At 41.8% G+C, this 14032-nt stretch overlaps 1 protein-coding gene across 1 annotated transcript in view; it reads left to right on the forward strand.

The window, feature by feature from the left end:
• The window catches only part of LOC121570887 (protocadherin-15-like), a 481652-nt gene that overhangs the window by 257503 nt on the left and 210117 nt on the right, over positions 1 to 14032 (forward strand). Inside the window, exons 13-17 of the mRNA XM_041882214.2 lie at positions 2009 to 2143; positions 3439 to 3588; positions 9092 to 9282; positions 11955 to 12087; positions 12347 to 12426. Of these exons, the coding sequence (XP_041738148.1) occupies positions 2009 to 2143; positions 3439 to 3588; positions 9092 to 9282; positions 11955 to 12087; positions 12347 to 12426 (689 nt within the window). The remainder of the gene's footprint in view (positions 1 to 2008; positions 2144 to 3438; positions 3589 to 9091; positions 9283 to 11954; positions 12088 to 12346; positions 12427 to 14032) is intronic.

Below are 14032 nucleotides of genomic sequence, written 5' to 3' on the forward strand. Positions count from 1 at the left end.
AGTAAAACATCCAGGTTTCAAAAAATTAAGGAAAAGGAAAATATAGATACTGATAGGCCTAACCATCTTCTGGTAGATTTCCGAAAAGCCTCAATTTAACCTCAATTTAATGTAACTAGCTACAAAGTAGCCTTCCTGGCAGAATGATATCATGATTATTTGCATCAATCCAGTGGCAAGAAAAATGTCATGTGCACTACAGAAACACTGGTAACAAAACAACAGTGCTAGGTGACTGCACATTTGATTTAAAGGGTAACTACACAAACAAAATATACATTTCTTAGATTTTTTCCAGACCTCAAAGTGGTCTCCTGATGTGGTTTAGGCATTGTTGTAGACATAGAACATCCAAACCTGTGAATTTCTGACTCAGTTGACAACCTCATTTATCTTTTTAAATTGTAGGCCTACTTGCACAGTACAGCTTGGGTCGGCCTGACTGTGAAAGACGAATATGGGATTTATCCTTTTACTGTAGGTCATTCAGAGTACATGTAACTTTTTCTCATAGAATTTCACACAGAAGGCATCATTCCTTCGCATGGCGGGCCGTTTGGAATTTTGTTGCCAACATTTGAGTATACCCACTTCTCCATGCACCACTACTGTATTATCAATGTTGCTGCTTTGTCTATTTGTTGTACCTGGTCAAACACCTGTTGGGAAAATAGTGTATTCTGGTGCTGTGATGACTAAAAGTGTGCCATTGGGTTTTACTCTACTGCATGGTGTGTGTTCAAACCTCTTTCAGTTCTTTCAGGTGTGTGACTTTGTTTCCCTCCAATGATCCCTTTCTTCATAGACAAATGTCTAATGCGTTTGTGCCATGTGTGCTTGTTTTTCTAGTCAAGTAAAAAAAAAAAAATGTTATTAGTGGGTAAATACACAGATCCCACAATACATTTAGTACATTCAGTATGTGTGTGTGTGTGTGTGTGTGTTTGTGTTTCTTTGGTTTTACTATCCTTGTGTGGCGCAGAAGTCCTCACAAGGATAGTAAAACAAGGACATTTTGGACAAGTGGGAACATTTTGCCGATCCCCAGAAAAAAACAAATGCTATTTTAGGCTTAGGGGTTAGGTTTAGGGTTAGTGATAGAATAGGGTTATGGTTAGAATTAGGGTTAGGGGAGACCCATGGGGCGGCGCGCACAATTGGCCCAGCGTCGTCCAGGGTAGGGGAGGGATTTGGCCGGCAGGGGATGTAGCTCAGTTGGTAGAGCATGGCGTTTGCAACGCCAGGGTTGTGGGTTCGATAAAATAATGTATGCACTAACTGTAAGTCGCTCTGGATAAGAGCGTCTGCTAAATGACTAAAATGTAAATGTAAATGTTATGCTTAGGGTTACTGTAGCTTGTGGCCAGAGCCACAATGAAACACCTACAATTGTAGTGCGGGGGTATAGAATCATACGATTTCTTAGAATTTCCTCAAAGCCATCCCCTTTTCTCAGTACTGTGTTCTCAGCATTATGTTGTCTTTGTCAGCAGGATTTTACCACTCCAACATGTTTTGACTTGTAGTGTATTGGATTATGTCTGTGTTAAATGTTTTTCATGAAGAAATGGAATGTTGTTTCATTTAGTGCAAGAAGGGGGGATGTTTTATGATGTTATTTGAAATGTGCCGTTTTGAGGGTGACGCCCGAGGGGGGACTGGTGATTGGCCAGAAGAGGGGGTAACCCTTATTTTGGCAGTGTCTATATAAGAAGGGTTTTAGACAATAAACCCCAGAGCGGTTATTATAATTCGAGGCAACTGCTCTCCAGACAACGCGTGTCTGTAAACTTATGCTGTAAGCTTGTGATAATGAATAAAGACTTTCTAATCAAAGGGCAGCATAGGCAGACTCCTTTTGTTGACAGCAATAATTGCCACCATTCATCATATACGACAGACTTGTTCTGTCTTTAAAAAGTTTTTCCTCAGTGACATGGCTGCAGACTTGAGTAAGGTCATGTCACCATGGTAACACTCTTCTCTCCGATGGCTTTACTTTTTGTAGAGCAAAGACCCCCTGGTGACTGTGACTCTGGACGACTTCAGCACCATCTTTGCTATAACCCCGACCGGGATCAACCGCTACCTCAGACTGCTCAAACCCGTGGACAGAGAGAAGCAGATGACCTACACCTTCATGGTAGGCCTCGTTCCAACCTCATCCACACATATTACCAAGTAACCTTTGGAACCGTTTGGAGATGGAGTTAGCTCTTTTGAATCTCGCAGTCAGAGGTCCCAGTGTACACCCGTGATGGTGGTTATAATGGTCTGTGTGTGTGTGTGTGTGCGCGTGTCTGTGTGTACATGGACTTGTTGAGGTGATAATGCACTGTACTAATGATATGGAGATATTACATTTGAAGGGTTTCATCAGTAGTATGTTTATTATGTCTCTGTTGAGAGGCTTTGATCGTTGCCATATTGTCATTCGAAAGATCCGGACTTCTCAATTCTTGAGCATCAAGCAATTGTGTTATATCATCATGAGCAGGCAAGGATAAGATAATAAGTGGTCCATTTAAATTTAAATCACACCTTTAATGTTCTTTATTATTGCTTCAAGGGTTCTATTTTGTTTGTTTGTCCTTTGTTCTTGGTTGTTCTCGCTTACTCTGTATGTATGTGTACGTGTCTATGTATGTGTGTGTGTGCATTTGTGTGTGTGTTTGTGTCTGTTTGTGTGTTCATGAGTGTGAGGGTGTGCCTTTCTAAGTGTCAAAAATTAGATGTAGTTTTGCGTCCCTCCTGAGGAAAACGTCAGTATCTGTACCTGAATGAAGCAGGGGGACCGCTACACCACATTAATGTGTTTCACTCCATGTGTTTTACTTCAACGTCCTCCCCAAGAATCAACGGCCCTCAGAGGAATCTTCCTCCTGTGTAGCCCTTTCTTGCTGTCAAAGACCAAAAGCGCCCCCTTATGCGTCATGGGTGGAATAATGTTAATATTTTTCAAAATTTCATAATTAATAAAGGTTATTTCAAAAAAGCCAATGAAAATCTGGTGTTTCTATGTCAAACAGCTTTGTTATTTTTCAGTCTTCTGTGATGTATATAAAGTGTAATATTAGGATTCAAACTCAAAATGTCAACTCTATATCTGATATGGTACAGGTGTCTTCTTTTTTTGAGCACATAACCATGTGTGTGAGGTGTATACTTTTGTTTCAAAGTAGATTTGTTTAAGACTACCAATAATTACACTGTGTGGCCCTGATTTAGCCCACTGCAGTAAAGAGAGATGCCACCGACGATTCAGCACATAACCTCCCACTTATTTTGGCAGTTACCTGTACATCTGATGTCATTATCAGACGTGGGTTTAAATAGTATTGTTTTGTTTGAAGTACTTAAGTTGCACTTCATTGAGTTTAACTGGTGCTATCAGAGTAAATATTTTTTGTACTGCTCTCTCTGTCATCTTGTGTATAGATGATGGCATCAGATGGGATACAGGAGAGCACGTGGGTGACCGTCAACATCCTGGTGATTGACGCCAATGACAACACGCCCACCTTCGGTGAAGTCTCCGACACTGTCGAGGTGTTCACTGACATGCAGCCAGGAGAAACAGTACTGCAGGTAATTAGCACATCTGTCTATCTTCTTGCCCCCCTTTCTCTCTGTCTTTCGCTCCTCTTTCTCTCTTTCTGTCTCTCCCTCTCCCTTATTTATCTCTCACTTTCTCTCTCTGTCTTTTTGTGTCTCTCCCTCTCCCTTCCCTCTCTCTCTTCCTCTCTGTGTATCTCTCACTATCTCTCCCCCCTCTCTCTCTCTCTCTCTCTCGCGCACAGTTTCTGCAAACAGTCCGAGCCCCAGAACGATCCACTCTTTCTTTGATCAGAGCTGATGACTCAAGAACAATCTTGTTTCTTACAACAGTGGTCAGGACTAAAATATTATTAGCTCAATATTGACATGACTCGACGTAATACACTGCCATGGGTCAACAGTTAGGACTCCAAATCAATCTCCTATCCTATAACAACAATGGTCACTGTAAATTCCTGACTGAAATATCTCCAAGGAGATTCTGGTTTGTCGTCATCTCTACAATATGTCTGAATGGATTGCCAAGTTTATTTACTTTGACTCAGATTCTAGTTTGATTGGTTTGAAGGTTTGGGGTTGGGTTTGGTGTTTGTTTATGTGTGTGTGTGCGCACATGCGTGTGTGTGCATGCGCTTGTGTTTAGAGTCAAATTGTTTACAGCAGGAAGTCCCCTCGTTGACATATCTGGTTTTATGGAGTTCGTTCAGCAGCAGTGTGCGTTTGTCTCTCATTTGGTAGGCAGAGCATGATTTCCCATCTACAGTCTCGTAGCACAAAGTCACAAAAAAAATGTCAGACACATAAAAGGTCAAGTTTAATCTGTTTAAAATCAGCCGCCCAGCCCAGCTGAAATGAGGCCAGCGGTCATGTGGCGGCCGGTACGACCGCTTAACCTGTTTTTATAAGCCATTTATATGATTCTCCGGGCCTCTAAGGATGAAGGTTTATTTGATGCTGATATTTCGTATCTTAGACATGACAGCTCTATATGAAAAAAGGGTTCAGTAGGCTAGCCTAGCATGTATTAACATAGAAAAGCCTTGAAAATATGGAGCTAACGTTAAAATAAAGCCTGGCTAAGGGTGCTGTGAGTTGTAAACGGTGGAGTGTCCAAATTAATTAGCTGGAAGGGAAGGGTGGCTGTTTAATTTTAGAGATAAGACAGCATGGTTCTAAGATCAATATCTTTGGTGTGTACAGATTTAACATAGAGTGGATTCGGAAAGTATTCAGACCCATTCACTTTTTCAACATTTTGTTACGTTACAGCCTAATTCTAAAATGGATAAACAAAAATAAACATCTCATCAATCTACACACAGTAATGACTAAGCGACAGCAGGTTTTTAGAATTTTTGCACATTTACAAAAAACAAACAAACAAAAAAAAACGTATTTACATACAGTTGAAGTCAGAAGTTTACATACACTTAGGTTGGAGTCATTAAAACTTGTTTTTCAACAACTCCACAAATTTCTTTGTTAACAAACTATAGTTTTGGCAAGTCGGTTAGGACATCTACTTTGTGCATGACACAAGTAATTTTTCCACAATTGTTTACAGACATTTTATTTCACTTTTAATTCACTGTATCACAATTCCAGTGGGTCAGAAGTTTACATACAGTAAGTTGACTGTGCCTTTAAACAGTTTGTGAAATTCCAGAAAAGGATGTCATAATGCTAATTGGCATCATTTGAGTCAATTGGAGGTGTACCTGTGGATGTATTTCAAGGCCTACCTTCAAACTCAGTGCCTCTTTGTTTGACATCATGGGAAAATCAAAAGAAATCAGCCAAGACCTCAGAAAAAACATTGTAGACCTCCACAAGTCTGGTTCATCATTGGGAGCAATTTCCAAAATGCCTGAAGGTACCATGTTCATCTGTACAAACAATAGTACACAAGTATAAACACCATGGGACCACACAGCCGTCATACCGCTCAGGAAGGAGATGCATTCTGTCTCCTAGAGATGAACATACTTTGGTGCGAAAAGTGCAAATCAATCCCAGAACAACAGCAAAGGACCTTGTGAAGATGCTAGAGGAAACAGGTACAAAAGTATCTACAGTGAGGGAAAAAAGTATTTGATCCCCTGCTGATTCTGTACGTTTGCCCACTGACAAATAAATACGTATTTCCCTCATTAAAATGCAAATCAATTTGTAACATTTTTGACATGCGTTTTTCTGGATTTTTGTTGTTATTCTGTCTCTCACTGTTCAAATAAACCTACCATTAAAATTATAGACTGATCATTTCATTGTCAGTGGGCAAACAATCAAAATCAGCAAGGGATCAAATACTTGTTTCCCTCACTGTATATCCACAGTAAAACAAGTCCTATATCGACATAACCTGAAAGGCCTCTCAGCAAGGAAGAAGCCACTGCTCCAAAACCGCCATAAAAAAGCCAGACTATGGTTTGCAACTGCACATGGGGACAAAGATCATACTTTTTGGAGAAATGTCCTCTGGTCTGATGAAACAAAAACAGAACTGTTTGGCCATAATGACCATCATTTTGTTTGGAGGAAAAATGGGGTGGCTGCAAGCCGAAGAACACCATCCCAACCGTGAAGCACGGCGGTGGCAGCATCATGCTGTGGGGGTGCTTTGCTGCAGGATGGACTGGTGCACTTCACAAAATAGATGGCATCATGAGGAAGGAAAATTATGTGGATATATTGAAGCAACATCTCAAGACATCAGTCAGGAAGTTGAAGCTTGGTTACAAATGGGTCATCCAAATGGACAATGACCCCAAGCATATTTCCAAAGTTGTGGCAAAATGGCTTAAGGACAACAAAGTCAAGGTAATGGAGTGGCAATCACAAAGCCCTGACCTCAATGCTATAGAAAATATGTGGGCAGAACTGAAAAAGCGTGTGTGAGCAAGGAGGCCTACAAACCTGACTCAGCAACACCAGCTCTGTCAGGAGGAATGGGCCAAAATTCACCCAACTTATTGTGGGAAGCTTGTGGAAGGCTACCCGAAACGTTTGACCCAAGTTAAACAATTTAAAGGCAATGCTACCAAATACTAATTGAGTGTATGTAAACTTCTGACCCACTGGGAATGTGATGAAATAAATAAATCATTCTCTCTACTATTATTCTGACATTTCACATTCTTAAAATAAAGTGGTGATCCTAACTGACCTAAAACAGGGAATTTTTACTAGGATTAAATGTCAGGAATTGTGAAAAACTGAGTTTAAATGTATTTGGCTAAGGTATATGTAAACTTCCGACTTCAACTGTAAGTACTTAGACCCTTTGCTATGAGACTCGAAATTAAGCTCAGGTGCATCCTGTTTCCATTGATCATCCTTGAGATGTTTCTACAACTTGATTGGAGTCCTCCTGTGGTAAATTCAATTAATTTGACATGATTTGATAAGGCACACACCTGTTTATATAAGGTCCCAGAGTTGACAGTGCATGTCAGAGCTAAAACCAATCCGTGAGGTTGAAGGAATTGTCCGTAGAGCTCCGAGACAGGATTGTGTGGAGGTACAGATCTGGAAGGGTACCAAAAAATACAGATCTGAAAGGGTACCAAAAAATTGCTGCAGCATTGAAGGATTCCAAGAACACAGTGGCCTCCATCTTTCTTAAATGGGAGAAGTTTGGAACCACCAAGACTCTTCCTAGAGCTGGCTGCCCTGCCAAACTGAGCAATCGGGAGAAAATCCTGTCTCGGAGCTATACGGTCAATTCCTTCGACCTCATGGCTTGTTTTTTGCTCTGACATGCACTGTGTCAACTGTGGGACCTTATGTAGACTGGTGTGTGCCTTTCCAAATCATGTCCAATCAATTGAATTTACCACAGGTGGACTCCAATCAAGTTGTAGAAACATCTCAAGGATGATTAATGGAAACAGGATGTACCTGAGCTCAATTTCGAGTCTCCAAGCAAAGGGTCTGAGTACTTATGTAAATAAGGTACTCATGTTTTTTATTTTAAATATATTTGCAATAATGTCTAAACCTAAAAATCATAGATTCATAAAGGTCACTCATTTTGCATCAATATTTTAGGAGGGAGGATAAGTTGTTTACTGTAGCAGTTGCAAAAGGTCAGTAGTTCTGTAAACATTATACACAGCTTACAAGAGCACCGTCTGGTAAATGTCACTCAAATCATATGCCTGCCCTTTACACAAAACACGGGTCATGTGTTTAAAAGGTATAAACATTTTACTGAAATAGATTTCAGTGTTTCCTCCACCATTACAAAGACAGGTGGGAACCTCCCACAAATCACTATTGCCCCCCTGCCTACAAACATTTTCAACTTAGTTCAGTAAATTGGAGGTTAATTGAGTGGCGCAGCTGTCTAAGGCACTGCATTGCAGTGCTAGAGGCGTTACTACAGACCCGGGTTCGATCCCAGGCTGTATCACAACCGTCCGTGATCTGGAGTCCCATAGGGCGGCGCACAATTGGCCCAGCGTTGTGAGGGTTTGGACAGGTTAGGTCATCATATCATCCTTCCTGTTTGGCCCTGTCCGGGGGTTTCTTCGGATGGGGCCACAGTGTCTCCGGACCGCTCCTGTCTCAGCCTCCAGTATTTATGCTGCAGTAGTTTATGTGTCGGGGGGCTGGGGTTAGTTGGTTATACCTGGAGTACTTCTCCTGTCTTATCCAGTGTCCTGTGTGAATTTAAGTATGCTCTCTCTAATTCTCTCGTTCTCTCTTTCTCTCTGAGAACCTGAGCCCTAGGACCATACGTCAGGACTACCGGGCATGATGACACCTTGCTGTCCCCAGTCCGCCTGGCCTTGCTGCTATTCCAGTTTCAACTGTTCTGCCTGCGGTTACGAAACCCCTACCTGTCCCAGACCTGCTGTTTTCAACTCTTAATGATCGGCTATGAAAAGCCAACTGAGAGACCTGAGCACCTAGGACCATACGTCGGGACTACCGGCCGTGGTGACTCCTTGCTGTCCCCAGTCCGCCTGGCCTTGCTGCTATTCCAGTTTCAACTGTTCTGCCTGCGGTTATGGAACCCCTACCTGTCCCAGACCTGCTGTTTTCAACTCTTAATGATCGGCTATGAAAAGCCAACTGAGATTTATTCCTGATTATTATTTGACCATGCTTGTCACTTATGAACATTTTTGAACATCTTGGCATGGTTCTGTTATAATCTTCACCCGGCACAGCCAGAAGAGGACTGGCCACCCCTCATAGCCTGGTTCCTCTCTAGGTTTCTTCCTAGGTTTTCGCCTTTCTAGGGAGTTTTTCCTAGCCACCGTGCTTCTACACCTGCATTACTAGCTGTTTGGGGTTTTAGGCTGGGTTTCTGTACAGCACTTCGAGATATTAGCTGATGTAAGAAGGGCTATATAAAATAAAATTGATTGATAGTAAATAAGAATTTGTTCTTAAATGACTTGCCTAGTCAAATAAAAAAAAATACGGCTTTGAAAGTTGATTTTAGGGCCCTCCACACCCTGCCTAGATGCGCTGAAACACTGAATTATTCCTCTCTAAAAGACTCTCTATCTCTCTCTCTCAGCTAACAGCATTGGATGCTGATGAGGGATTAAACGGTCTGGTGACCTATGAGATCCTTGCCGGAGCACAAGGTGATTTCATCATTAATAACCGCACTGGACAAATCACCATCGCGCCTGGGATAGCCCTTAGCGTGGGCCATTATGACCTCACAGTGAAGGCCGCCGACAACGCACCAGAGATCCAGAGAAGGTACAGTAATTTAATCCATTCATCTTTTCTTCTATTTGTTCTTTTAGCCTTTCATTTGCTCAATCACACCTTTCATTTATTAATGTGTTTATTAAAAGGACTGTATCCCTTGGATATATCCTCATTAATATCCATGCATGAGTTAGGTGATGTTTGAGGTAAAATCTTGTTTTCCATGTAAGGATTCAGACCTAAGTTTCTGACTCAGTTTTTCATTTTTCATATTTGTTCAGTTAAAGTTGCAATATGTAACATTTTGTGGGATCCAACCAAATGCACATAGAAATCTGAGTTATAGATCTGTCATTCTCATTGAAAGCAAGTCTAAGATGCGGTAGATATGTTCTATGTGCACTATTTCTATGCTTCAAACTCCTGAAAATACAATATTTTTGGTTATTTAAAATATATTTCACAGTGGTTTAGATTGTACAATGATTCTCTACACTATGCATTGCTTGTTTTGTCACAGAAACAGAAATTAGGCGAACTATTAGAATTTTAGAAACCAGGAAATGGCTGAGTGATTTCTGCATATTGCACCTTTAATCATGTACTCAAGTATTCCGTAATTCAGTCTGGCTTTCATACATTTATTTAGCCATCTCATTCAGTCATTGTTCCATTTGATTGTTTATTCATACTGTACAGTTACTTGTAGGTCTATTAAATTCAAATTATTATTATTATTATTATTTATTTTTTGTGATAATGGCGCCGGAGGGGATGGTTGCTGTTTTATGGGCTCCTAACCAATTGTGCTATTTTGTGTGTTTTTTCGCTTTGTCTGTAACTTATTTTGTAAATAATGTTGCTGCTACCATCTCTTATGACTGAAATGCGCTTCAGGATATCAGAACAGCGATTACTCACCTCGAACTGGATGAAGAATTTTTCTTTAATGAGTCTGACGCGAAGGATATACTGTTTCCCCCAGGACCAGGCCCAAATCCCCGTCATTCGCATGAAGAAAATATGGAGATACAGGGGGCACAGGTCCGGGTGACTTGTGAGAATTTGCCAGCGAGTGGGTAAACCGCCTCTACCATCTGTTCTATTGGCCAACGTGCAATCACAGGAGAATAAACTGCATGAGCTCCGTTCGAGACTATCCTACGAACGGGACATAAAAAACTGTAATATCTTATGTTTCACGAGTCGTGGCTGAACGACGACACAGATAATATACAGTTGACTGGGTTTTCCGTGCATCGGCAGGACAGAACAGCTACGTACGGTAAGACGAGGGGTGGTGGTGTATGTCTATTTGTCAATAACAGCTGGTGCGCGATGTCTAATATTAAGAAAGTCTCGAGGTATTGCTCGCCTGAGGTAGAGTACCTCATGATAAGCTGTAGACCACACTATCTACCAAGAGAATTTTCATCTATATTTTTTGTAGCCGTCTATTTACCACCACAAACCGATGCTGGCACTAAGACCACACTCAATGAACTGTAGAAGGCCATAAGCAAACAAGAACATGCTCATCCAGAAGCGGCGCTCCTAGTGGCCGGGGACTTTAATGCAGGCAAACTTAAATCCATTTCACCTCATTTCTACCAGCATGTCAAGTGCAACCAGAGGAAAAAAACTCTAGACCACCTTTACTCCACACACAGAGACACATACAAAGCTCTCCCTCGCCCTCCATTTGGAAAATCTGACAATAATTCTTCCTGATTCCTGCTTACAAGCAAAAACTAAAGCAGGAAGTACCAGTGACTCGCTCAATATGGAAGTGGTCAGATGACGTGGATGCTACGCTACAGGACTGTTTTGCTAGCACAGACTGGAATATGTTCCTGGATTCATCCAATGGCATTGAGGAGTATACCACCTCAGTCTCTGGCTTCATCAATAAGTGCATCGACGACATCGTCCCCACAGTGAACGTACATACAATACATATCCCAACCAGAAGCCATGGATTAAAGGCAATAGCTGCACCGAGCTAAAGGGTACAGCTGCCACTTTCAAGGAGCGGGACACTAATCCGGACGCTTATAAGAAATCCCGCTATGCCCTCAGATGGACCATCAAACAGGCAAAGAGTCAATACAGGACTAAGATTGAATCCTACCACAACGGCTGTTTACCCACGACTGCATGGCCAAGCTCAACTCCAACACCATCATTAAGTTTGCTGACAACACAACAGTGGTAGGCCTGATCACCGACAACAATGAGACAGGCTATAGGGAGGAGGTCAGAGACCTGGTAGTGTGGTGCCAGGACAACAACCTCTCCCTCAACGTGAGCAAGACAAAGGAGCTGATCGTGGACTACAGGAAAAGGAGGGCCGAACAGGCCCCATTCGCATCTATGGGGCTGTAGTGGAGCAGGTCGAGAGTTTCAAGTTCGTTGGTGTGAAAAAAATACAAACGTGATAAATTGGTGGATATAGCGTTTGCAACGAAACTCTTCACATGCAGGCTGCCAATTGACTTATCCACCTATCTTCTTCAAACCTCTTTAAGCATGATGTCCTTGTGGGAAGCCAGGAAACTCATGACAACCTCCAACACCCTGACGAACCACCACTGTACTATTACTGGATGTGAATGCAACTGTGCAAAGAATGTTGTTGTATTGTTTGTATATCGTTTGTATATTGTATATTGTAAATATTACCTTTCCTTCCCCTCTCACATTGTCCTCCAACCCTACAGGAGTTCTATCACCACGGTGTACTTCGAGGTGCTGCCCCCCAACAACCAGAGCCCCCCACGCTTCCCCCTTTTCACCTACGACCTAGAGGTCAGCGAGGCCATGAGGATAGGAGCCATTCTGCTCAACCTACAGGTGAGAGACACACAACAGGGGTCAAAGGTCACACAACCAGATCGATGGAGGTCAGGAGAGGGCAGTTTGATTACTCAAGAAAAGATCATGGAAGTGTTTGGGTGTTGAGTTTAGCAAACAACAATTACTAAACCAGCCAGAATGGATGATCAGATTTGATATAATAGATTTTAATCATTGATGTGTTCAAATCAGATGTCAGGCAGTGTAAGTAAACTATTGATAGATTTTTATTGTTTGTTCTTGTTGTTTTTCATAGGCCACAGACAGAGAGAATGACCCAATCACGTACCAGATTTTGAGTGGGGATATTCAGCAAGTCTTCAACCTCTCTAAAATGTAAGATGGATGGATGGATGGATGATAATGAGAAATATGAAAGTGGTTAGTACGAGTACTGACAATGTGCACATTTTTTAAAGAAACTATTCACAAAATGAGGCCGAATTATCCTAACAAGAGTCTTTTGTCTAGAAGGAACATTTTAATGGCCTGTACAATTAATTTAACTTCTTACGTTTGGACATGGGCAATATTCAGGACATTCACATCGCTCCTCGAGGCTGACAGTGTTCTGTAGATACCTTTTTGGATTTGACTTGAATTATGACTTTTGAATAGCTGCTTTACGTAAAATGGATGCAGATCAGCTTTAAAACTTTACAGTGAAACTTGTGGTTACAAAAATATGTTAAGATAACATCTGAGTGAATAAAGAGTGATGGCAGCATTAAATATATTGAGAACAGAACAAAACCACCCAGGTGAACTGTATATATACCATCCATGTTTAGAAAACATAGCTTTATGAGCTAGTGGAAGTCCTCTACATCATCCTCCCCTATGGCCTGGAAAGCACAGACCGTCCTCTGCCCTCAGCCCCACTGAGTTGTTACATGGCCCACTGCATGACAAAGAAAAGAAGGAGGGGAGGAGGAGGTGGAGAAGGGGGATAGGCTTCAAACAACCAGAAAGATTATGAAAATCGTCATCAGCCACCCTCTGCCAATACAACCTGTCAGAGCAAGGGATGGGAGAGGAGGCAGAGGGGGTAGAGTGAGAGAGGGATGGAGGGGGGAGGAGAGGAGAAACACCATGAAATATTTACTCGGTGAGTGCTGTTTACTGTCCCTTAAATAAACAAGTAAATACGGAGGGAGGCATCCTGTGCGATGGCACCGCGGCAAGGAGATGTGGGGAGACTGTAAACAAGGCACAATGTCAGCCATATTTTTCTCGAATTGATTAAAGCTTCCTTGCTGCTCTACCAGCTGTGCCAGGAGGGCTTTTTAGGCATTGTTTCCACCTCTTTAGTTTTTGTTTGTTTAATCTTATTCTGTCTCCATGCTGGAACGGTTGTTTGTATGGAGGCACTGTGGTGGCAGCAATAAGAAAATATGATGACACTATCTCCACAACTCTGAGACATCTGTTGTTGGTACAGTAATCTCTCCTCGAGCAGATATGATTGACATATTCCTAAAACAAGCACATATCCTAATGTGTCTTTTGAAGAGCTAGAATCGTTGTACATAACATTAGCAGCCCTAAGCAGCTTTAATGTAAAAGTACCCTACTGTATTCCCCTAACCAGGTGCTGAGAGCGTGTGATGAATCAAAGGATAATTAACTGGTAATGTATGCTTGATGAGTGTGCGAGATATGGCGTCAGTTCAGTTCACTGCTATCGCTCTCTGTCTCTCTGTCTCGCTCCACTTCACAGCGCTGCCTGTAAACAGTAAACTGCAACAGATCTCTGTAAATTAAGGATTCTGCCTCATTATGAAAGAAACGAGTCACCAAGGACTCTTATAATTTTAAAGAGGATTTATCTTTTGTGTTCCTTTCTGTAAAGCCAAAACAGGTTAGGTGTTGGTCTTGAACGCTATTGTATTCTGTACCTTTGGTATTCCCTTGATAAGTCATATCTAGGTATTACAGGGAC

The sequence above is a fragment of the Coregonus clupeaformis genome, chromosome 1 (genome assembly GCF_020615455.1).
Source record: "Coregonus clupeaformis isolate EN_2021a chromosome 1, ASM2061545v1, whole genome shotgun sequence".
NCBI lineage: Eukaryota > Metazoa > Chordata > Actinopteri > Salmoniformes > Salmonidae > Coregonus > Coregonus clupeaformis.